The sequence below is a fragment of the Lolium rigidum genome, chromosome 4, assembly GCF_022539505.1.
Source record: "Lolium rigidum isolate FL_2022 chromosome 4, APGP_CSIRO_Lrig_0.1, whole genome shotgun sequence".
Taxonomy (NCBI): domain Eukaryota; kingdom Viridiplantae; phylum Streptophyta; class Magnoliopsida; order Poales; family Poaceae; genus Lolium; species Lolium rigidum.
In genome coordinates, this window is record NC_061511.1 from 76,871,702 (window position 1) to 76,897,406 (window position 25,705).

Genomic DNA, 25,705 nt, shown 5'->3' on the forward strand with positions numbered 1-25,705 from the left:
GAAACTAGTCTAGGGGAGCAGCAAGCGAATGCCCCAGGCCCCTGCGTGTGCCCACGACCTAGCCTCGGCCTTGATCGTGTCTAGCAGGGAAGCCACCGAGAGGGTTGCACGTTGTCGAAGACGGCCGCGTTGCGGTGCTTCCAAATCCACCATATCGTGAGCATGATCACCGACGAGGTGCCCCTACGAAGCATGCTAGGGGTTGATTGTAGCATAGTCGCCCACCAGACCACAAAGTTATCATCAGCAATTGGAGGGACCAAGGTAGATTGGATCCAGGATAGCACCTCATACCAAATCGTCCCGACGAAGGGGCAACCCGTAAATAGGTATGCCGTCATCACATAGAGGGCAGCTTGCGGCATGGGGTAGTCCGTGACGCGCAAGCCGCTCAACCGTCCAATACTTGTCCTGCCAAGCAAGCTAGATGAAGAACTTTACCCTAGGCACCCAAGACTTCTAGTAGAGCTTCCAAAAATTTGAGACAAGCGCTCCCTCAATGTCGTAGTAAGTTTTGGATGTGTACAAAGCACTACTAGAAAAAGGCCTATAGATGGAAATAGGCCCAGCAAACCCATGCGCCGGTGGCAAATAGTGCCGCCGCACCAATATGTCGCCGCGCCGGTGATGGAGGCTTACTGCCGGCGCACAAGCAAAAAAGATGCGTCGGCGATAAATTTCAAAGAGGACCAGACCAGCCCGAAAAAATCGAACCCCTTACTGCCGGCGCATCACCATGTTGGCGCGCCGGTGGTAAGTTTGGTGCGCCGGCGGTAAGGGCAGCCATAATTTTCCCTCTACCACCCCCCCCCCCCCCTGGACCGCCTTTTCAGTTTTGAAAAAAATAAAAGAAAATGATAAAAAATTCAAAAAATTAAATCCTTTGAAATGCCCATGTAATATGTCATCTAGGTTTAGTGAAAATTGAAAAAATGAATTTTGATATATTATGCAAAATGGCGTCATCTTTCGGTAAAACGGGTTTTCTGGTTGCATACGACCTCCGATGAAAAACATTTTTATATCAAAATCGATCTACTCAAAATTTCCTATTGGAATTCAACATCCTACAGCCGTTTGGACAAAAAATGGATTCGTCAATTGGAAACAGAAACAGGACTTTTTTCAGGTTTTAGATTTTGATGAAAAAAAATTAAAAAATACCCCCGGCGCACCGCCATATAGGTGCGCCGGCAGTAACAGGGGCTATATATGCCAAACCAGCCCGACGCACCTTCTCTCTCTTCCATTTCCCCCATCTCCTCTTTCACTTCTCATCCTCCTCTCTTCCTCCCTCCGGCCACCTTCTCTTCTCCTCCACTATTCCCCCTCTTCTACCTTCTTACCCCTCTAATCCCTCCAGCGAGCACCTCCTCAAGCTACTCACCGGAGCACCTCCTCAAGCTACTCACCGGCGAGCACCTCCTCAAGCTATCTCACTGGAGCACCTCCTCAAGCTACTCACCGGCGAGCACCTCCTCAAGCTATCTCACCGGAGCACCTCCTCAAGCTACTCACCGGCGAGCACCTCCTCAAGCATCACCTCCTCTCACCCCCACAATCACCGACGATCACACCGGCAACCACCTCCTCTTTCTAAGCAGATGACCACCATGGCGGCGGTACATCTCCAAGGCACGACCTAGAACTTGACCGACGACCTAGAACACGACCGACCTAGATCTAGATCTAGATCTAGATCTGGATCTGCTTTTTTTTTGAATCCTGGAAAACATAGCGCCGGCGCACTAGGCTGGTGCGCCGGTGATAAATCGAGTTACCACCGGCGAACTAGATGGTGCGCCGGCAATAAGCCCTTATCACCGGCCCGTTCGCACCGGCGGGCTCTGGTGCGCCGGCAGTAGCCCAAATAGGTGCGCCGGCAATAGGCCTTTTCCTTGTAGTGAAGTGTCTATAAGCACATGCTAAAGATGTCTCTTGCATTAGAGTCCATTTAGAGCAAGTATAATAGCATAGCCGACTGTTGGCTATAAGCGAGATACCATGCCATATATAACTAATCTATAGCCGCTATGTGTAATAGTTAGCTATAGAAATATACTAATTTGTCAATATATATTCCATCTTTTATTCTTATAAAGTGCCAAGGAGCACGTGTTAGAGTTGGCTCTTACATGAGAGCATAGTTAACTTCTCTCCACTTTTCTTTTCTCCAACTAAGCCTAAATGTACTATTTAAATTCTTACATCATGCTCACTAGGTCTTATTGTACTTGCTCTTACCGTCTCTCTTCTTTTCCCTTTCTTCCAACTAAGTATAAATAGAATATTTAAATCCGTATAGCCTCCGGACTAGATTTTATTATACTTACTTTCATGATGATAGTTGGCGGCTGCTATTGATTATTTGATCAAAGTTTCATACACGGTGGCACGTTATATGCTGCTACTAGCTGGGAAAATGTTGCATTGCTCCGGGAGGCATTTGATCCGGTTCAGATGCCCATATTTCATTGATCCACCCAGAAGTGGGTCAATGACAACTCTATGTTATTTTCCACACAATAAGAATAAGTTTAATAGTATAGTTAATTGCTGGCTATATGAAGATGCCATGCCATTATGTAGTAAACATATAGCCATTATGCACAATAATTAGTGATAAGAATGTACTAATTTACCACTACATAGTCCACCGTTCACTCTCATAAAGTGTCTAAGAGCACACCTTAGAGTTGGCTCTTGCATAGAAACCCACCTATATTCTCTCTCTGCTCCTCTCTCCTCCAACTAAACACAAATATAATATACTTATAGATTGCGGGCATACATGCTCACTCGGACTTTATTATCAGTGTGATCGTAGGATCATACAGGGTTTTACAAGACGAACTCTGATGAGGATTGCACCTCTAGGGTGGCTAGATCTGCAGGCACTCGAAGGGGACATGCGAGGAACACAAAGGACAAAACAAAGAACACGAGGGGAATCGAAGATACAAATGCAACACCATAGACACACGAGCTGCCCTTGTTGACCCAATTCACCAACTCAATAGAATCCATGAGCAAAACACACAAATGTAGAATTGCAAGCGAAAAAATTGCCAAGCAAGAGATATAGTTTCAAGAGCAAAGAGATTGCCAATTGATAGAGTTCCAAAGCAAGCGATCAATATCAATAGAGTTCACTAATGAAAGAGATCCACTCACAAGGATGAGCCTTGGATACAACTCAAAGATTTAGTGTCTAAGGGAGGAGGGAGTTCCCACATGGGAGAGAGGCATAAGCCTTGGATACACTCAAAGATTTAGTGTGAGGAATCGAGCTGTTTTTTACAAAGTATATCATAGTAATCATTGTGGTATGGTTAGCAATATATCGTACTGGATAGGGTTATTTGCAGCAGGTAAACGACGGGCAAACTCAGGTCAGCGCAGCAGTTATCTAGAGTGGCGAGTGAAGTCTTCCGTGGGCGCCATGGGTGGACGCCATGGAGAAAAAGGCTTGATAATGGCTGATTGGCTGAATTGTGGAACTGGACCTGATGTGGACTGCTCTAGAGCATGGTTGGGAACAAAAAGAGTTGTAATTTGTTAGTGGTTTTTCAGTTCTGGTTCTGGAATCCCTGTTTTGAAATAATGGTGGAGGGTTTTAAGACAAGAGAGTGCATTCGCTACCCGCATGGGTAGCTACACACCCATGCAATATACCAATATGCAAGCCATATTAACTTGTTTTAGCTCGATTTCCTAGTAGAACGTGGAATTCTAGTGTACAAAAGTGGTTTCCGAATTTTGATATGAATATTTTTTTATCAAAGTCAACTCACCAACGTATTTTGCATTGACTTTTTGAATATTGAGTTGACTTTGACAAAAAAAGTTCAAATCAAAATTCGGAAACCACTTTTATACACTAGAATTCCACGTTCTACTAGGAAACTGAGCTAAAACAAGTTAATATGGCTTGCATATTGGTATACTGCATGGGTGTGTAGCTACCCATGCGGGTAGCAAGCTTCATCCGTTTAAGACAATCGCTACCCTACTAGTCTTCTTTGTAGGTTGCTGCAAAACGTTCTGTGATAGAAGTTGGTCTGATGGAGAGTTTTGTTCACAAAAAATTGATGGAGAAACGTTGTAATTATCGGTTTCATCTTTTTACGAAATCGGGGGTAGTAGGCCTCTCAATTTGAAAAAAAAAGGTTGAAAAAAAGCTTGAAACAAAATCCAAAAAATAGCTAATGATGTATCGCATAATCATGCTTCACCTCAATTTGAGATGTTCTGTATTTTGAGCGACACAAAAATAACAAAAGTGTGAATTTAGGTATAGTGATTTCAAATCTAAAAAAAAAAATTAGACTTTGTCTTTTTTATGTAGCTCAGAATATAAAAAAATTAAAATTAAGATTTTGTACGTTGTGGGATACAACATGAGCTACTTTTAGGATTTTGTTTCATGGTTTTTTAAAACTTGTAATTTTCTTTTAATATGCAAAGAGCATAGGAGCTCGGGAGCCAAAATGATCCTAGATGCATAGGCGAGTTATGATTTTCCGATGATTGATTTTTGTATCGACCCTATGCCATCCTTGAGATGTAAACTTGATAAATTTTAAAACTTTGTAATAAAAGGTTGTGTGCACTGATACAGAGGCTGTGGTCTTTTCCTTTTTCAGAAAAAAAGGAGCCCGGGAGCCAAAAGGGCTTTCTGGGAAGATTTCCTTCTCGATAGTAAGATGGAACTGCAAGCGACCATACACAACACCCAGAGATTACACTAAAATATTTAGTTTGGACATCACCAAGTACAATCACTGAAAGTTTCCAGTGTACATGAGCTCAAAAGTCGACACGATGACCGAAGGTCGGCATTTCATAAAGATATCTCAATTAAGCATTAATAACTAATGTAGTGGGATCGTTCACCCTTGGGGCATATTGTCGCTGAAGCCAGAACCCTGATGAACTCGGAACGAGTGGCTGGTATTGTTAAGATTCCTAGATCACAGAATGTAGCAAGTCATTTGTTAGCTGGTTATAGTAGATTAAATGGCCATACTGCTGTATGGTTAGGGATAGGGCCAGAGCCTATTCTGGATGCCCTGTTGAGGGATTGTAACACTTCTTTATATGCTTAATACAATCCCTTTGCCCCCGTAAAAAAAAAAAAACTATTGTCATGTATTGCTCAACAGAAGTAGTTGGGGTTGATAAAACAAAAAATACAACTAGAAACTAGAAAGGTCTGCACTGTTGAAATGTTGACTTCGACTCGGTCATCCTTGCAAAAGAAAAGTTCAGGCTTCCCAACAGTGCATGTTGGTCCAATCCAAGAAAATTTCTACAAAGTGGTGTTCGATATCTAACGGATTTTCTTTTGCTTATATATTTTACTGAAGAATGGTTCTCAACCAAGCACCCATATGTCAGGAAACAAATAAATTGGAACATCAAATTCATTAACAACTGAAAAAAGCAGTACATAGTGTACTAAGAACATAATAGAAATAGCAGCGTTGGAGAACATAAGAGAACTCGTTACATGAAGAAATGAACTCAGGATGCAGCTTAAGTAGCTGAATTCTCTGGCTGACCAAGGTTATGAACATAGACCACGGTCAGCATTCAGGACTCTTAATCTTTAGCCTTGCAATGTATCACCTCTGAAATATAAGACGTTTTGGTAGGCTAACCTACCAAAACGTATTATATTTTAGGATGGAGGTAGTAACACACATAGTAGGATGAGGAAAATCATCATCTGCACATAATGTACAAGGACCTGTGATTCTGTGAACAACTTCTAAGATATACTGAAGAACAAAAAAAAGGTAGCAACGGCACACAAGGAAGCATGCAAACCTATTCATATCCCTAGCCGCAAATACTCAGAAAATACATACACCAGCTTAGTACCTTCTGGGCTTGGATGGCTGTGAGGGTTCTTCCTTCCTAAAAATTCCACAAAACATGCAGCTAGGAAACTTGGGTGAAGGTGGATCAAGAGCGGGTGGAACATGCCGAGTACGGAAGGCCTGGTTGTTGACGCTGGATGGCATGCCGCCACGCTCCGACCTGTCACGGCCCCTATGCTGGACAGCTCCCGTAGACCCAACGCTACGGGAGTGCCTTAGCTCCTTGGGTTCTAAGCTGCTGACATCTGCCTCCCCAGTTGCCCCTTGATCCTTCTGGCTCTGGTCTTCAGCCATGAACTTCTCCTCCCAGATTAGACCAGATGAACCAGACCTCCGAAATGTTTGGGAAGATCTCTGCAGCTCTGCCATCTTCCTCTCCACTTAACTCGATACCTCCCTACTGGTGTTCGTGGGTGATTGTTTCAGTGTGTGCACCTAGGAAGTCCTATGGTGCATAATGAGGACTGCAGCTAGTAGGGAAGTCTGTATTGACCAAACCTAATGACGTACATGCACATCAAGGAAGGGTGACCATGAGAAAATTCAGGATGAATCACATGATGGTGACAACTGGAGAAGACTCACAAGATTAAGGGATAATGTAAGGTACGTGAGTACGTCTGCACAATGAATTGACACCAAGTCAAGTATTAAATAAACTGGACCGTCTCCATGCCTACATAAGTGGTACTATTACTAGTTGAAACACCGTCTTATTTGTTGTGATGCATTCAATAGCTAACAGAATATTATCAATAAGTAGCTTAACACTAAATGCAGAATCAACAGCGAATTTCATTACCCCTTTCTCTTTTGTTCTAAAATTCACTACACACCAATCTTAATACCCACCATGATCCTTACCAGTATAAACCCTTCCACAGAAAACAGATCAATGTAACATTGTAAAAATTTACCCACTTTGACTAGCATCCTGTGGAGCTTCCCGCAGCTCAATTAAATTAAAATCGGAAAAGAAAAATATAGCAATCCACATTATCAACAAAACAAGGCCACGTCACTCATACAAAATGTGTTTTACATCAACTCACTTTCAACATTACAACTAGCTGGCAGGAGACATGTCAGAGCTGTTGAAAGGTATATCTCTCTACCACTGTCTCATTTTCTAATAGGGCATGTCATCCTACTTTGTTAGCTTTTTCCCGTGTACTAGCCTAGAAAACCAACTAATACACTAATACCTGAACGAATGCATATAATCTCTGACAGCACAAAATCTCCATATCCAATTTTTCAAATTGGATTCTGAAATCAGAGGCATCTTTTGGTACTAATCTGATTTCAAACAATCTAGAAACTTCCACATCTTTGGCCTGATCCGATTTGAGCAAGAAATCCTGACGTAATACATCTCCGTGATGGAAATGGAGTGGAAACACCAGAAAACGAAGGCTTAAAGCAAAAGGGATAACCTACACCCTTTAGTTTTGAAACAACATGTAACTTTCAGCCTCTAGCTGCCACTTCTGGTTTGTTTACCAGGAGAGAATGGGTCTATGGTTCTTTTTATATGTGAGGCTCCTGGTTATTTCTCAGTAGGGGTGTTCAAACACAGGTTTTATAACGGCCTCAACCCTTAAGTTGTATTACGGAAAAAAAAGTATAGATGAGGGTGTCAGTTTTTGTGTTCAATCTGCTCTCTGCCGTATACTGTGGACCCTCTCTAAACCACCTGGAACACCCCTATTTCTTGGTATGTCATCTAACTATTGCTTGAAAGTTCTCTCCTCTTATCGCCACATGTTATATAATAGTAGTAGAACAGGACACTAATATGCCAGAAACAGAGAGATTGAAGAAACCAGTGTATCGTGTAATGATGCAGAAACATGATGTAGTGCTAGATATTAAGAAACAAAAGATGCCTGTTCAAGCAATCCTGAATTCTTCTTCTATGCACCGATATAGGATTAGGTAATATTAATAAATATGGCCAATTTCCCTATGCCGCGCCGTCAATAGTAGTTTGTTCCAGTTACCTAATAAGATATAATCACTGAGTGGCTAAGTCACCAACATATTAGCCCTCATTAAATTCACCAAGTTAAGTTATGGGAACATTCTTCACCGTAAAATGATTTCTCACCCAACAGGTCAAAGGCAAATATGAATCACTCGTTTGCAGCAACACACACATTTTTTTATTTTACAGAGTAGACATAATTCAATGAGATATGGTTGCTAGTTGCGCTTACTTGTCACCATCAGAAAAATTCAAGAGCGTGAATATTACATGTCTGCTAACAATTTCATGCATGCAAGCCTCACATATATTAGAAATAGGATATGTTAAGCAAACTAACATATAATTTATGGTATAATGCACAAAGGTAGATACTGTTTAATCTGTTCAAAGGACATAAACTGTGCAGACTTACAGAAGTAAGTGCCACAATGTTAATTGATGGTCTGCAAGACTTAACAAAAGTATATCTCCAGCGGGCCCTAACTTAGTTAAGAACGTAGCAACATGAAATAACAAGTTAATTAAGATCATTTACCAACTATAGGAGCTAGTGGATCCTGAATTTTGACTCGTTCCTCCTAGAATTGACCAGAATGTTAATAGTTTGCCTGCAGAAAAGTGACACTGTGTGTTCCATTCTATTCGACAGAAGTGCTCCCAAGTTGCAAAATAGCTTGCCATAGACATCATTCAGACAAAGTTGAGCAGAAAACTGACATCACAGTTTATTTGCTCTTGCCACAGTAGTTGGGATTCCACCCTTGGCCTTGAGAAGTTCAGTCAAAGATTTGGGGCCCTCGAAATCATTTGAGAAGGATCTGCCATGAGGCATGCGAGCAGCACAATGGCTAAAACTTGACTTGGATACACAATTCTCTTCTTTTATCTGAGCTAGGGTTTTCGGCCCAGTAAAATCTGCTGTAGGATGTTCAGAAGATCTAGCAGAAATAATATTGTGTTGTTTTCCTCTCAGTTTTTTCTTCTGTCCCCTGAAGGTAGTGCAGACAACAGACTGAGGACATTCTTCCATCAAGAAATCTTGCCTGTGTTGAGTGAATCTTGATTCAGTCTCTTGGGAATCATTCATGGGTTGAAGACCCCGCTGCCTCTTAGTGCGACGCTTCCTGCCCTTGGCACCTTTTCTCTTCTCAAGTCTTCTCTTTGAAGAGTGTCTTGTCTCAATATGCTGATGAGAAAAAGCAACATCTGCCGCAGAGCTGATGAAGTTTCTGGAATTGAAGAACCTTTTGCCATACTCATCAGAACTTGACCTCACAAGATTTCTGCCATTGTGCGGTACATGTCCCGAAGTGGTCTCAGTGTCATGGTCTTGAACTCCTTCAAGATGACTAAAATACAAATAACTATGTTGATTTTCAAAGCCACAAAATGCTTGCCCATAGCATTGTGAATCATAATAATCCTGATCATAACAAGCTGGATCTCCAAAATCATATTTCACATGACGCACTTGGGCATCTCTTTTCTGTGTCAATTGTTGCTCAAGGTCATTCTTGTTGGAGAGCCCATCATCCACGAGCACATCAAATCCGGGGGATGAATCACGACTTTCATCTTGCTCTGTATCCTCCAGTGTTGAATCTCCTGACCTCTGATCTGAGTGGGTGAAACATTTCATGTGTTCACCCGTATCAATTGATGTTTTAGCTGCAATGGAAATAGCACCATCAACTTCGGGATATCTAGACTCATGAACTTCTTCCGAGTGGCATTTTTTTATGTAGCAAGGGGTGTCTTGACAAGGATTTGCGTGAGCATCCTTCGATACCACAGCCATCTCATCTCCCGCAGATTTTTCATTGACATCAGGATTAAAAGCTGTAGCTTGAGAAGTAATCCCCACATCGCTGTTAGGAGTTCGAGGCTCGTGTAGGAAAGGGCAATTGTCAGCTTTTATGCAGGATGAGCTGTAGTAGAAATAACAAGGCTTGGTTTCCTTGGAAGAAACAGAACCATATGATGAGGGTGGGACTGACAAGGACTTGGTTCTGTTAAAATTTTCCATTGGCTGCAACAGGAGAAGCTAATCAGATAACAAGTACCAATAAAATGATGTTCCAAAATAACATAGCTAGGAAAATTAATAAGAAGCTATGATTCAGGGAGGTGTGGTTGTACACATCCTCCATCCATGTCCAAGACCACTTTGGCTTGGGTTTGGGTGTCTATTCTTCTTAATTAAAGCAATACCTATTTCACCCAAGGTATCGATGAAGAGAAGGTTCAACAAACAATTCGAGTCAATTACAAGAGCATAAATGATGAAGCTTCAATCAATAAACTCATGAATTGCTTAACAAAGGGAGCACTATCAGGGTAACTCACTGAGATAGTAAAACCTGATATCCTTTGTAGATTTGGTAACATGAGCACAGACAAAGACAAATAAATTAACTGCTGGGTGAAGTGACCTTCCCCCCTCCTGTTTCTCACACATACATGATTTCATGACTATAAATATCTACACACAAAACGACAGAGCGCAAACTGAACATGTGATTGTTTTCTGTCACAAACTCACAATGCAGAGAAACAAAACTGTCTCCACAAAATTGTCACTAACTTCAGGTAACAGTTGGTGGGGCCGTTGCGCATGGTGGAATCAAAGAGTTGGGGCCAATGTAAGCCTAGAATCAGCTGAAGGGTGTTTGTGAATTTTCTGTATGGCAAATGCCCACAAGGAGTCTGATCTATTAGCTAAGACAGATCCAATGTGATAAGGACACCAACAAGTTAGCTTAGCACATGCGTAATAATGGCACACATCACTAACTACCAATGCAAGCCTCCTAGGCATGCAAGCAAGCAAGCACGGATGCACGGACGCACGCACGTTTTCTTCATGATTACAGAAGCGCGCACACACAGATATCAATTCAAAGGTGGTACCGAACACAGTGGGTGCGGAAGTAGGGATTACACACAGGGTGGCGGAAGGTGCAGCTCGGGTTGACGCAGTTGCCGTGGAACCAGTACCAGCAGTTCCTGGGGTTGAACCGCGCCGCCTCGCAGTGGCGATACTCGCACTTGGACCCCTGCGACGAAAACCCCACACGAGGTACGATCAGCAAATCAATCAACGGAGGCAGCACGTACTAGTGTTCGCCGGCAAAGATGCGCCGCGGAAACCCGACGAATCGACGGATTTGAGCTAGGGTTTTGCGAGGTAGTACGGTACCTTGGTGCAGCTGACGCGGGAGACGAGGAAGAAGACGCAGTCGGTGTCGCTCCTCCTCCGGCGCGGGTCCTCGCCCTCCGCCGCCGCAGCCGCGGACGCCATCGCGCCCCTACTCGCTCCTCCGCTGCGTCGTCGGCGGGAGGAGTTGCCGGCGGTGGCGGCGTGGGAAATGGAAGCCAGCGGGGCCCGCGACGTTTCGGGAAGAAGGGGAAACGAGGTTTTGAACTTTTTTGCGCGTTGGGTCTGGGGACGAATCGCCTTCTTTTCTTCAAATGTGCATCCCAGTCCCTCAAAGTCTAGTATTTACTACATCTGTACTCCCTCCAGCCCTAAATGGTTGTGTCAGTTCAATGGATATTTATATTTTGCTTAAATATGCGATAAGTACTTATGGCCGGAGTGAATAATTGTGTTCATATACACCACCCATTAACCATAATGACCTCTTTTGCACTTGTCGAAATGAAAGTGAAACTGTGATACTCCCTCCATACCGGTTTACATGGTAATACGCACATCAAGAAAATACTCTAACAACTAATTTGGTCAACAAAATATAAAATATATATCAAAAAATATATTATTCTAAACTTATTTTAAATATGAACCCAATGGTATAATTTTTGTGAAATATATCTTAAATTTTATCGGCTAAATTTGTAATCAAACTTATTTCTTGAAATGCGTAATAACCCTATAAACAGTTATGGAGGTCGTACTATTCCCTCCATCCCACGAAACATGTCGAAGGTTTATCAAAATTTGGATGTACATGTTTCGTGGGATGGAGGGAGTAGTATACTTCATTTCCCAATAGTAGTTGGCATTTTTTCCCTGCAATTTATTCCTTAAATAGACAAGACATTTATGGTCAAATGAATCTTTCAAGGGAATAGGCACAAAGAAAGGTGAAAATGTTCGAAAGATTGCGAAAATCCAGAAGAGAAAGACAACACACCTCAACCAAGTTAAATGCATCAAAAAGAGGCTAGTGAACCTATAGTGAAAGTTGAGTACCTAAAATAATGGTCAAATAGATTATTTTGATGTGTTGTTCGGTGGTGGGAAGGGAAACACAATGCTTGGGGTGGATGACTCCTTTAATGACATCAACAACCAACACACGGTTTGATCCAAGAGTTTGAGGTTGACAAGACTTCAAAAATGGATGAAAGGAAACAAAAGACATTGTGTACCAATTTTATTCTCATTTAGGCGGCATTGGAAACAACTCACAGGTATGACTAAGTAAGTTATTCATACCATGACTTCCGGTCAACCAAGATGCTACAACATAATGGTGTTAGCCAAGTAGGGAGATGTGGATGCTTAAAGTGGATGTGTGACCACACAAGAAAAGTGTAATCCCTGATTGTGATAGGATATGTGTGACACCAATCGAGGAGAAGCTAGTTTAACACCGATTAAGGTTGTTTAAGCATATCCAATGGGGCCCTTCTATAGCATCAATAAATAGTGGGATTTTAAAGGCTAGAGTAAATACCAAGAAAGGAAGGGCGACGTGGCCACAAAAATAGAAGGATTATAATGTGGCTAGAGATTTGGCACTTGATAGGACTACATGAAAATCAGAAAAATCATATGTTGGAACCTTAATTTCTTCTCTTGTATTTTCATTGGGTTTCATACTTTCATCTCTACCCTATCCTAACTTGGTTGGGATTACAGACTTAGTTGTTGTTATACTATATTGATGTGTATTGTCATTTTTTTTCCAGAACTTTTGAACATGGTTTGTATTATTTTGAAAAGGGGGTATACCTCAGCCTTTGTACCAGTCGATGCACACTACGACCTTTATACTTAGTTTATCATCATAGCAATGATCACAACATTATATAAGATGGATATTATTGGAAGGGTGTGTCGTATCAACTAACCAAACTCCTCCTAGAAAGAGAGTGCTCGTCCCTTCTCCCGTTTGGAAAGAACCTCGACTAAAGAAATATCCTTTGGGGGACTCACATAAGACCTTTCCAAGTTATTGCAAGCAGTGGCAGCGCTTGAATGGATGTTAAGCAGGGACGAAGTATCAAATCATTGGTAAAGAGGTAATCCATGACATGATCTAGTTAACCAATATGGTTAACGTGTAACAGCATTAGCTCCAGCACATATTCCAAGCACAGATGTCTAAACCACCAGATACAAACGCCTTACGAAACAAAGGCCTGTCTACAAACCCAAATATACCAAGCCTGAGACGAAGCGGTTGTTGTGTTACCAGGTTCCAGTAACATACATTTTGCTTCGAGGCAAAGAAGGTATGTGTTAATTGGAGCATAATTTATGTCATCTTACCCAACTATTCTAAATGCAGAACATGCAATATCCAATCAACTTCAAATCACTGAAGGGAGTATTTGAGTTCAATTATTTCAGGTGCATTCAATCCATGCAGAGAATCCACGCTGTTACACAATGTGACTGTATGGCGATAAACAAGGCTGCCAATCCAAACGTGTGCTATCTGCCTATCTGTCAGAAAGGTACTGTCACTCGCTAACATGCAGGAAAGAACGGGAAACAGCCCAGAAACAACAATTAAACAAAATTTCTCCAATCAAAGATGGTAAATATTCCAGAAGCCGCTCTAATTTCATTTTTCATCTAACAATACGGAGGTACATGTTGTTAGCGATGACAACTCTTCCTGTGTCGCAGTTCCAAAGCCTTGCCATCTTATCCTTCCCAGGCGATCGACCAGGTATATGTACCTGCAGTACCAGATTTGAACTACCTTGTCATAACCAGAACCTCTGCTACTAATTTATTGACTGATTTTAAGGATGGGAGAAACATTACCCAGTAAGAAGGTTTACAATTTGGAGCTCTTTCCTGAAGTCATAGTGGTCCCCAAAGGCATATACGACATGTCTTTGTGGATTGTTTGATTTCCTCGTCACCTTGAGAAATGCACGCCTCATGGGACTTGATGACAACAACCATGAATCTATAAATGAGACCTGAAACACAAATCTTCCTTCAGCTAGCAGCCTCACATGGTGCAAGGCATTTTTCTTCAGAATAATTGAAATCTCTTAAGTTAATTATTGCCAACACATCAGGTACTACCAATATTTATTTTCCAATAGTGATTCATAATAAGAGTTCTATCGCAGACACCGTGATGTAAGATGGGAAACTGCTACACGAGCACATCTGACTCCAGAAACAGAGATCAAATCAGAAGAAAGCCAGTAAAAGAATACAAGTAATGTGCATTATAAACTATAGAACATATTTTCTCACACCCAACACATACAAAAAGAGAGAGACACATATTTAACATTCAAGATCATTCCAAAAAAAATGAGGGTAATTTTCACTCTCCATTTAGTGTTAGATTACACAAAGTTTAGAGAAAATAACTGAAGCACCATCTAACGTAGACCGAAATAAAAAGGCAAATAGTAATTTGCATGGCTTCACATCATAAACATACTTTGCACTGTGTAACAAACTGACAATAATTATGTAAGAATACCTCATACACTTGAACTTTGCCAGAAGCACCAAATGCATCAAGAAAAGGTAGACTCCACGATTCAGCCATTTTCTGTTGAACAAAAAGCTATTGAGCCACTCATTGGACACCCAACATATTCACTAAAAAAACATATATCGATGTTGGCAATGCAATAAAACACGAAACCAGAGCTCAATATGCCAAGTATGGCTTCCAGACTTGTAGGTAACCATTGAATCATTGATGGATTTGTCTTAACTGCATACAAATAGCTTCTTTGGGTAGATAAATTGGAAGAAGTTGAAGTTGTGTGTCATGCACCTGTCTATAATTCAACTAGGAGCAACTGAATGTTGTTGTCTGAGTTTTAGGAACTTGACATGGTAATTTGCAACAAAGGAGACGCATAATAGAGTTAAATGAGAGGCTACACATTTTTGTAGCTTGGTGACAATGCAACAGTGGACTTTGTTGGCACATCCTAATATTTGTACATGATAGGATGCAGGATAAGTAACTTCTGGAAACATATCATAAAGGAGCTGATTGTTCTGATTGCCATACTGTATTAGGCTCAGACAGTAATCTTAGTACCTAAAGACTACTCCCTCCATTCCATAACTCTTGTCGTGGTTTTAGTTATCGTTTTAGTTCAGAACTAAAACCACAACAAGAATTATGGAATGGAGGGAGTATTAGTTACCGAAGATTAAAAAAAAAGGAATCATATATACTGACCAGTAATTACCAGTATACCACTACTGGAAACAAAGGTTGGGTATACTCAATTTTGTAAGACAAATTTGTGGCTTTTCAAGGCACAAAAAACAGAGGACAAACAAGCAAGTAGAAACTTATTTGGAGTGTATGGATGGATGATACCATGGTACCATCTAAAGTTCTAAACATACTTTGGAATACACAGATGAAGCACAAGCAACATGACTGCAGAAAAGGGACACACATCAGACACCATTTCAGTATGTTCTAGTTTAGTGATCCGAGGTGGGCAAGACGAACCAAAATAAGTTACACCCTTTTCTGGATGAGCTGAAGCCTGAATTGGCTCAGTAAATGCTAGAGGCCCAAGTGAACTACAAGTCCAGCTACAATATCCTTAGGGTACATATACTTCATATGGGCTCGATTACCACTAAAATTTCAAATCATAAACAGCCACAAACAACAGCATTCAATTGGTTGTTGTCAAAACACCATGCTGGACGTATAACATCTAACAGCATTTGTCTTTTCAGCTTGCATCTGGCGAGTAAGAAAATGCATGCTATGCACTTGTCATGCTCAATGGTCATCATTTATTCTTCCGTTTTTATTTTGAGAAGCTTGACTACAACTCAAAGACATGTTGGTAAGATCAAAGTCGTGGAGAACTTCTAATTAAAAGTGTGAAATAGTTGAACCAGTGAAAGCATTACTAGGGCTACGGTGTTCTAACTACTAAAAGGGAACTGTTCTTACCAAATATGGAGGAACCATCCAGGTTGAACAGGCAGTCATACATACTCCCTCTGTTCTCTTTTAATTGACTCAAATTTAGTACAAAGTTGTACTAAATCTGAGTCAATTAAAAAAGAACGGAGGGAGTATTTACTAACTTAAGTGCAGAATATGTAGCAGTACAACAGTCACGAAATGTACTGCGGCTGCTCATACCTGCGAGCTTGCACGAAAGGAAAGGCACACCAGTGATGCATCAGGAACCACGGCGCCAGCCGCCTCAGGACTACTGTATTCCAGAGGAGGAGCAACAAACGGTAGTCGCAATGCCCCGCCACCAGGGGACACCAAAGGAAGCTCAGGGAACTTCACAGCAGCAACCTCCGGTATGATGACCTCAGTCGCCACGGCAATCTACACCGTTTCAATTACAAGTTACTACGCGAGTACCCAGGCCTCACCGATCATCCAACCTCACCAGCAGTAAACACTCAAAATAACACACTGAATACCAAATTCTGCATGACATATATACCTTGCCCCCGTTCTTGCGGATCTCCGATATGTCCTGGAAGTACCCCCTGCTCATCTCCTCAGAACTGCACTAGACCAACGAATCAGAGGTTCAGAACTAAGCAATCACACAATGCACCCGCACGGTAGGGTAGAGCGATAATCAGTAGGAGTGATGTGAGGAGAAGAGCCTTACAGCCTGGCCTTGGCCTTCGCCTTGGCCTCCGCGTCCTCGGCGGCCTCCTTGTCCCCTTTCTGATCATCCGTCCAACCCAACACGACGAGAAAACCATGTGACTAAACCTTCTAAGGATTGCAGTTGCAGAGAGGAGGAGGAGGAGACGACCCAAGGCGCATACCTTGAAGAAATCGAAGAAGCCACGGGTGAACACCGCGGGCGTGGACGGGACGCCGCCGCGCACCCTCTCGCCGATAGCGCCGGCGTCGGAGACGCGGAGAAGCGGCCCCGCCGCTCGCGCCGCCCTCAGCATCATCGCCGCCGCCGCCGATCTAAGCCGGTGAGGACTAGTGTCAAAACAGGAAACCAACGTGCCGAGCCGGCCCAGGACACGACTTTCCTCTTGACACGTTACCGCAAACTGAAGACGTAATTTTTTACTTTACGTGAACGATGCTGCTCTGACGTAGAACCAGGGCCGCTAGACAGGCAGGCGCCAACAGAAACCGCGCAGTCCCAAAACCAGCGGCGCCGAACGGAGGAAGCAAAACCCGCTTCCCCTCCGGCTCGTCTTGATTCGATTCTTCTCCATCTCCGATCATGGCGTCCTCCTCCTCCGCCGCGTCGCAGTTCGAGTAAGTCCCCCGGTTCCCGCTCCCCCAATCCCTAGTTCACCTGCTCACCGACCGATCTCACGTATCCGTGTCGTCTCGGAGCAGCGATCCGTCGGCGAGGCGCCCGCCGCCGCCGCAGAGGAAGCCGCCGTTGCTGATGCTGCTGCCGCTCATCTACGCCCCCGCTCTACCCCTCAGTACGTATCCCGTCCGCGCACCTCCCCGCCGTGATTCGTTGGTCGGATCCTGCTGCTAACTAGGGTTGTTGTTTGGCCCGTGTGTGGGGAACAGTCAGGATCGGGCTCAGGCACAACCCGGTGTGGAGGGACCGCCTCTTCTACGGCGTCCTCGCCGGCGCATTCGCCCACGGCACCTACCTCATGTACGTCCTCTGTCCGTATGCTATTTGCTTCTCGTAACTGTGATTAATCTATGATAGGTGAGCGTTGCCGTCTGCAGCGATTGCTCTCTCGCTGGTTTTATTAGCTGCTCGATATGTATTCTGACTACAGGATGTGGTCCATGCCTAGTCCATGTCAGTTGAGCCTACTAGGAGAGGCTGTAGTTTCGTAAGGACATGCCATGGATTTGAAGCTATTAGAGCGTGCAACCATGTGTAATATACGTTTATGATGATTATGCAGTCTGTTATTCTCTATTTTCCCACAATATGAAGTGTTACTCACATCTGCATCTGACAGTTGTAGTATGGCATTTTGATTTCAGTCCGTCTTGTGTTTGCTGTTAAACTGCATCATGGACAACCGTATACATAAATGTTAATAATGCTTTGATCATGATTTAAAAAACTGAGAAGATAATATTGTTCATAAGCGCAAATTTTTAGATCGTTTTTTGAGTATACCTGAAAAGGATGTGATTGGATGACTTGGGTAACCAACCATTGCTGATTCAGCATAATGCACATGAACCATCAGTTCAGCAAAGAACATGAGCTTGATAATCTTCTGTAATAGTTTGCTATGAGCATAATTGCCGTCTGCTGTAGATTGTTCTCTTGCTGGTTTTATTAGCCGGTCGATATGTATTCTGACTACGGAAGCCTAATCGATATCGGTGAGCCTACTATGAGAGGCCCTAGTTTCGCAAGGATATGACATGGATTGGAAACTTTTAGAGCATTCAACCATGTGTAATAATTGTTTATGATAATCATGCAGTATGTTATTCTCTGTTTCCTACTATACAAAATCTGCGCACATCTGTATCTGACAGTTGTAGTTGTAGTGTCATATTTTGATTTCTGCATGTCTGGTATTTGCTAAGGAGCTGCATCATGGACACAGTATACAAACATTAATTATGCTTTGACCATGATTTTAAAATAATTGAGAATATATGTAGAATAGCGCAAATTTTTAGATCACCTTGAGTATACTGAAATGATTGGATGACTTGGGAAACCAATTGGTGCTGATTAAACATAATGCGGATGAAGCATTGGTTCTGGAAAGAACACGAGCTTGATGATCTTCTGTAATAGTTTGCTATGATCATAACTGTCTTCTGTTATGTTTTTTTTCTTACTCATGTCAGTGAGTGATGCATACAATCATGACTGCATGCGAAATTGCATGAAAGCTAGGAATGTGTGCATGTGCCATGTATTTCTACGAAATTGCATGAAAGCTAGGAATGTGTGCATGTGTCATGTATTTGTACGGAGTGTTGGAGTTCCGTCTTGCAGTGTATTTGGCAAAGAGCTATGTACATGTGTGGCATCTATTTGTACGAAATTTCATGAAAGCTAGGAATGTGTGCATGTGTCATATATTTGTATGGAGTGTTGGAGTTTCCTCTTGCAGTGTATTTGGCGAAGAGCTATGTCCATGTGTGGCATATTAGACATGGATGAATCAAATGAGAATCCAATTCCGTCCCAGTCTATTTTATTTAACTCAGATGCAAATCAATATTGTATAGTACGAGTGATGTTACTTGTGAAATACATGCACTAAACAAGTTGCATGAACTCCTCTTCTAATCCACTCTCTTTTTATGAAATGATCCCGTTGTAATGTATTTACATGCTGTAATTTTGGTTTAGACTTTGTTATACATACATATGGGAGAAAATTCCGCTCTAAACTACAATGGTTCATGGTCATTTTTTTTGTGTCTGAAAATGTTGCTGCTGTGCTTGTGCATACTGGTTTGCAGTGATGCTGCTGGTAGCTACCTCCACTGCACTGGATCATTTTATCATCCACTAATCCAATTCTTGATGTCTGCCAGTGCTTTGATTTCTGATCAACTACAGTTTTCCAAACGTAGTATTGAAAGATAGTTGGCCACTTCAAATACATTTGTCATTCCTTCTGGAAATGCAGATTTTTATTTTTATCAAACTAGTTCATGCCTTTGCCAGGTTTCATGAATATTGTGTCATTGTGTGCATTCACAAAGTTCACGGATATAATTTATTCACCAAGATAATCTTATGTGGTTGTCATTAATGTTCTTTCAGATCGGAACTGTATGACTCTGAGAGCAAGTGAACTACGCCCCTCCAAAGATCCTGCTATGAGTTCTCCGGCAGTAAATTTTGATTTGATTGCAAGTCTACAATTGATGAGGCTGACTAATTTTTTGTATTAGCAAATTTGCTCACTATCTGTTTTTCTTAATCGCATTTAAGGTCTGTGTTTGTTATGATTATAGAACTTTGAGCACGCAAAATAATGATTGCTTTGTGAGAATCCAGCAACAGTTTCTATTTTCCATTCGTTGCAGTTCTATATTCCCTTTCCCCTTGTCATTTTCTGGTATATTTTGTGCTGATGTGTAGCCATTTATGATGTGTAGCCATTTATTAAGTAAAATATGGAGTATATTGTAATGTTCGAAAAAAATAGGAAAAACCTTCAAGACCAATGGGTTGACTTGTTCTGAGGGTTGTCCAACATTTTTGTTAGACTAGTCACAATGCATAGTATTATATAAAAGTATCATATGTACATGTTACTATGCCCACAATGCATGGTATCATGTACTAGTATCATAATCTTCTTATATTAATTGATTTGTAGAATCTCAATGCAGATCTATGTACAAGATGTATTTGAAATTAAATTTTTTAGTACTATGTGCTATGATATGGTATCTACCTATGATACTACAAATCATCTTTCTCATCTTTAATTAGACTGCCACATCAGCTTTTTTGCATGCATGATACTACCTATGATACTTCCATTATGGGTAGTCTTAGGTCATGTATAACGGAGAGCTCTTAGACTAGTCACAATGGGAAGTATGATACTACATGATACTAGTTTGTGATACTACCTTCAAAATGCATAGTATCATAATATGGTATCATATTTATATCATATTTAATGTTTTGTAGAATCTCAATCTAAATATGTGTACATGATGTATTTATCATGAAGTTTTCTTTGTTTATGTGTCATGATACGATTTCATATTATGATACTATTCTTATCTCTCACCTCATTAATTGATGTGACACATCAGATTTTTACCAACATAGCATGCATGATACTACTTATGATACTTTTATTGAGGCTAGTCTTAGGCAGACGCTTAAGTATCCAAAATAAATCAACCATCAGGGAATTTACATCTAAGAGTCCTGAGCCGGTAGACGTTAACTTCAAGGCTTAAAAGACTTTTTCCTGCGCTTGGATAGCGATCGATTCAGTTTTTTAGACTGAAAAAGGGGGAGCTCCCGGTGCAATACTTAGCGGCGCAAGACGAGAACGGCTGGGAATTTGGCCCTAGCGTCTGTTGTTAGCGCTCGCATGCTTAGACGCTTGCATAGGGGCTTGACAGAAAAAAAACGGCTCCGTATAAGCAAGCGTCAAAGTTTCTGTTAAGAAAATAATAAGCAGATAGTCTCGCCCAACGGGTGCCATGCCGATCCCTGAAGCACATGCTATTGCTCATTTTACTACTAAATTCGGAAACCGTAAGAGGAACTTTCGAAAATTCAAGGGAAAGTGGAAAAACAATGATCAAAAGACCAATGGTCAATTTAAGGGAAAAGGTCATTTCAAGAGAAATGATCAAAATGACAACTCTCAAACTTGTCAAAGGTGTGGATGTGCGAATCATCGTACAAACAAATGTCGCATTTCCAAGCACCTAGTGGATCTATACATGAAGTATGGAGGAAAAGGGAAGCAAGTTCATGGAAATAAGGCTGAAGCTCACTTCAATGCCGTTGAAGACAACCCTCAAGCTAGTCCTTCTCAAAGTGCTATTGAAGAATTCAAGCTAAAGGACAATATCATCCTCGATGAAGACATGCTTGTGGACTACACCCAAGATGTTTTTGGAGACCTCAATTGATCTCCTAAACAATTGATGTCACTTAGCTACTCAAATACTACGATGTGTTATATATTGTATAACAACAAGTAGAATAAAGTCTTTTAGACTACATGTATTGTATTATGTGAATCAGACATAATATTGTAATGTATTTATATTTCGAATTTGTAATATAAATACTATGTATGTAATTTGATGAATATATGAATAAAATAAATTTATTCTAAAATATTCTCTTTCTATTTTTAGAAATTTTACGGGAAACATCCGATGGAAGAAGAATTATGTTTAGTGGATAGTGCTACTACTAACACAATTTTAAGGGAAATAAAATACTTCCAAACTCTCACTAAGAGAAAGGAAGATGTTATGACTATAACCGGGAGTAACAAAGCAATAATTGGTTCAGGAAGAGCCACATTCACACTCCCTATGGGTACTACTATTGTAATTCAGAATGCACTCTTGTATCCTGAATCAACACCTACCCTTATAAGTTTCAAAGATATCCGATCAAATGATTTTTATCTTAAAACTATTAAGATGGATAAGAAAGAATATTTGCTTTTAACAAAAAGCGACGGATATGAGGAACAAACTCTTGAAAAATTCCCTTCATTTTCATCCGGATTATACTTTACATACATCAAACCCGTACCTTTTGTTGCATACAAAATAATTTTTCAAAATCTTGATAAATTCAAGACTTGGCATGATCGCCTTGGTCATCCTGGAATAGGTATGATGAGAAAAATTATAAGCAATTCTATTGGTCATAATTTACCAATTAAAAGATTTCCCAAGTCATCAGATTTTGTATGCACCGCATGTGCTACCGGAAAATTAATTATTAGGCCATCCTACCTCAAAGTTAAAAATGAGTCACTTAATTTTCTTGAAAGAATTCAAGGAGATATATGTGGTCCAATACAACCTTTATCTGGACCATTTAGGTACTTTATGGTGCTAATTGATGCATCTACTAGATGGTCACATGTGTGTTTATTATCAACACGTAACCATGCCTTTGCCAAATTAATAGCTCAAATTATCAAATTAAGAGCAAATCATCCTGAACACATGATTAAAACAATAAGAATGGACAATGCGGCTGAATTCAGTTCACGCGCATTCAATGATTATTGTATGGTATTAGGCATTCATCTAGAACATTCTGTACCTTATGTTCATACTCAAAATGGATTGGCTGAATCTTTAATCAAAAGAGTAAAATTAATTGCTAGACCATTATTGCAGAATTGCAATTTACCAACCTCTTGTTGGGGACATGCGGTTTTACACGCCGCAGATCTGATGCAAATCAGACCAACTGCATATCATGAAACTTCCCCATTTCAAATAGTACGAGGCAATCAGCCAAGTATTTCCCACCTGCGAAAAGTCGGTTGCGCTGTATACGTACCGATATCACCACCACAACGTACCTCCATGGGCCTCCATAGAAAAATTGGAATCTATGTGGGATATAAATCTCCGTCAATTATAAAATATTTAGAACCCCTAACAGGGGACCTGTTTACAGCCCGGTACGCTGATTCAATTTTTGATGAGGATCATTTCCGGCATTAGGGGGAGAAACAAACCACAAAGAATGCCAGGAAATAGATTGGAATGTAACAAGCATCCAATCCTTAGATCCACGTACTAAAGAATCTGAATCTGAAGTTCAGAGAATAATAGATTTGCAACACTTTACAAATAACTTGCCAGACGCATTTACTGATCACAAAGGTGTCACTAAATCATATATCCCTGCAGTCAATGCACCAGAACGAGTAGAGGTACCAAATAAAACTACTCAACTCCCAATTGCAAATAAAAGGGGGAGAAATCTGGTCTCAAGGGAAAAGGCTTCTCCAAAGCCACCGCGGAAACAAAGGAAATCTATGACGGTAAATGCAAATCAACCTGAAGTTGATAGACACCAAGATGATGTTCAACATCAAGAACCTAGCATAAATGTGCACACAAATTCTAATGTCTGGGACATCGAAACAACCGAACTCCGTTGTTATGGGAAATCACACGGTGCTCGAAGAAACTAATGAAATTTCCATAAACTATATCGATTCGGGAGAATCATATAATAGAAAGACTACAATTGTCGACACATATTTCTCCTCTAAAATTGCTAAAACCCTTCAATCTGGATCCGGAGCCAAAATCTATGAAAGAGTGCCTCGAAGCGCTCGGATTGGCCTAAATGGAAGGAGGCAATCTGAAGCGGAATTGCGCTCGCTTAATAAAAGAGAGGTATTCTCTAAAGTAATACCTACTCCTCAAAAAGTCTTCCCTGTGGGAGCTAAATGGGTTTTCGTTCGAAAAAGGAACGAAAATAATGAGGTGGTGAGATATAAAGCGAGACTAGTAGCACAAGGGTTTACGCAGAGACCCGGTATCGACTACGACGATACATATTCTCCTGTAATGAGTGGAATTTCGTTTCGATACTTAATATCATTGGCAGTACAAATGAATTTATCAATGCAGCTAATGGATGTAGTGACCGCATACACTACAAGAAAATTTGCTATGGCCGACGAAGTTGAAGTCGCGCCGTGGTTGCTGGTGTACCATGGCCGACGATTTTTGGTCCCTCCGTGGTGCATGTCAAAACTTTTTTTTTCTCGTTTTTGAGGCCACCTAGCCCGACGAAAGCGGCCAAAACGTCGCGTATGGTGGCCCGGGACGTGGTGCATCTCGAAATCTCGGGTTCGCCGGCCGAGTCAACGCAAATCCGCACCACCGAGGGATGTAGGGCCCCGATGGCAGCCTCTCTGGCATTGTTTTTTTTCTCGATCGCGCCATCTCGTTCAACGTTCTCCGATCGAGCCGTTTACGATGCAGGATCATGGGTCCCGCATGTCATCCTCTATGAACCAAAATTCTTTCTATTCTTGGATTTTTTTGACCCCCGATTTCCGGCTACTTCCTTTTTCTTTTGATCCCTTGCCGCCTTGGAAACGTTGAGACCGCTGCTGCTAAATGGGACCCGCATGTCATCCTCTATGTGCAATCAACTTTCTTTTCTTGGAGTTTTTTTTGGCACCTCAAATTTGGTCACTTGCCTTTTTCTTTCGATGCCCCGCCGCCTCTCAAACGGTGATACCGCTGCCGCTAACTCGGGACCCGCATGTCATCCTCTATGTACTATAAAACTTTCTTTTCTTGAATTATTTTTGGCACCTCATATTTGGTCACTTACCTTTTTCTTTCGATCCCCTGCCGCCTCTCAAACGGTGATACCGCTGCTGCTAAATGGGACCCGCATGTCATCCTCTATGTACTATAAAACTTTCTTTTCTTGGAGTTTTTTTTGGCACCTCAAATTTGGTCACTTGCCTTTTTCTTTCGATCCCCGGCCGCCTCTCAAACGGTGATACCGCTGCTGCTAAATGGGACCCGCATGTCATCCTCTATGTACTATAAAACTTTCTTTTCTTGAATTATTTTTGGCACCTCATATTTGGTCACTTACCTTTTTCTTTCGATCCCATGCCGCCTCTCAAACGGTGATACCGCTGCTGCTAAATGGGACCCGCATGTCATCCTCTATGTACTATAAAACTTTCTTTTCTTGGAGTTTTTTTTGGCACCTCAAATTTGGTCACTTGCCTTTTTCTTTCGATCCCCTGCCGCCTCTCAAACGGTGATACCGCTCGTTGCTAAATGGGACCCGCATGTCATCCTCTATGTACTATAAAACTTTCTTTTCTTGAATTATTTTTGGCACCTCATATTTGGTCACTTGCCTTTTTCTTTCGATCCCCTGCCGCCTCTCAAACGGTGATACCGCTCGTCGCTAAATGGGACCCGCATGTCATCCTCTATGTACTATAAAACTTTCTTTTCTTGAATTATTTTTGGCTCCTCATATTTGGTCACTTGCCTTTTTCTTTCGATCTCATGCCACGTTTGAAACGTCGAGGAACCTGCTGGCTCGTGGGACCCGCATGTCATCCTCTATGTGCTATAAATGTTTATTTTCTTTATTTTTTTTTCACCCTCTGATTTTTGGCTATTTCCTTTTTCTTTTGATC

General features: G+C 41.4%; 4 protein-coding genes across 4 annotated transcripts; 1 reads left to right on the plus strand and 3 right to left on the minus strand.

Moving 5' to 3' along the window:
• Positions 1 to 5,879: 5,879 nt before the first annotated feature.
• Positions 5,880 to 6,254, minus strand: LOC124707417 (uncharacterized protein At1g15400-like). The gene has a single exon (XM_047239074.1). The coding sequence runs from the start codon at positions 6,252 to 6,254 to the stop codon at positions 5,880 to 5,882; it is 375 nt and encodes a 124-aa protein (XP_047095030.1).
• Positions 6,255 to 8,593: 2,339 nt separating this feature from the next.
• Positions 8,594 to 11,176, minus strand: LOC124647267 (zinc finger CCCH domain-containing protein 34-like). The gene is made up of 3 exons (XM_047187234.1): positions 11,075 to 11,176; positions 10,821 to 10,931; positions 8,594 to 9,904 (listed from the first exon to the last, which is right to left on the minus strand). Exons 1-3 carry the CDS (start codon positions 11,174 to 11,176, stop codon positions 8,594 to 8,596), a joined length of 1,524 nt encoding a protein of 507 aa, XP_047043190.1.
• Positions 11,177 to 13,451: 2,275 nt separating this feature from the next.
• LOC124708688 lies at positions 13,452 to 17,029 on the minus strand. The gene is made up of 7 exons (XM_047240361.1): positions 16,895 to 17,029; positions 16,732 to 16,790; positions 16,558 to 16,621; positions 16,239 to 16,436; positions 14,583 to 14,654; positions 13,901 to 14,061; positions 13,452 to 13,812 (listed from the first exon to the last, which is right to left on the minus strand). The coding sequence occupies exons 1-7, from the start codon at positions 17,027 to 17,029 to the stop codon at positions 13,695 to 13,697; spliced, it is 807 nt and encodes a 268-aa protein (XP_047096317.1). The 3' UTR covers positions 13,452 to 13,694.
• A 206-nt stretch (positions 17,030 to 17,235) lies between these two features.
• LOC124649153 lies at positions 17,236 to 20,051 on the plus strand. The gene is made up of 4 exons (XM_047188819.1): positions 17,236 to 17,348; positions 17,433 to 17,524; positions 17,619 to 17,709; positions 19,816 to 20,051. Exons 1-4 carry the CDS (start codon positions 17,314 to 17,316, stop codon positions 19,844 to 19,846), a joined length of 249 nt encoding a protein of 82 aa, XP_047044775.1. The 5' UTR covers positions 17,236 to 17,313; the 3' UTR covers positions 19,847 to 20,051.
• The last annotated feature ends 5,654 nt before the right edge of the window (positions 20,052 to 25,705 follow it).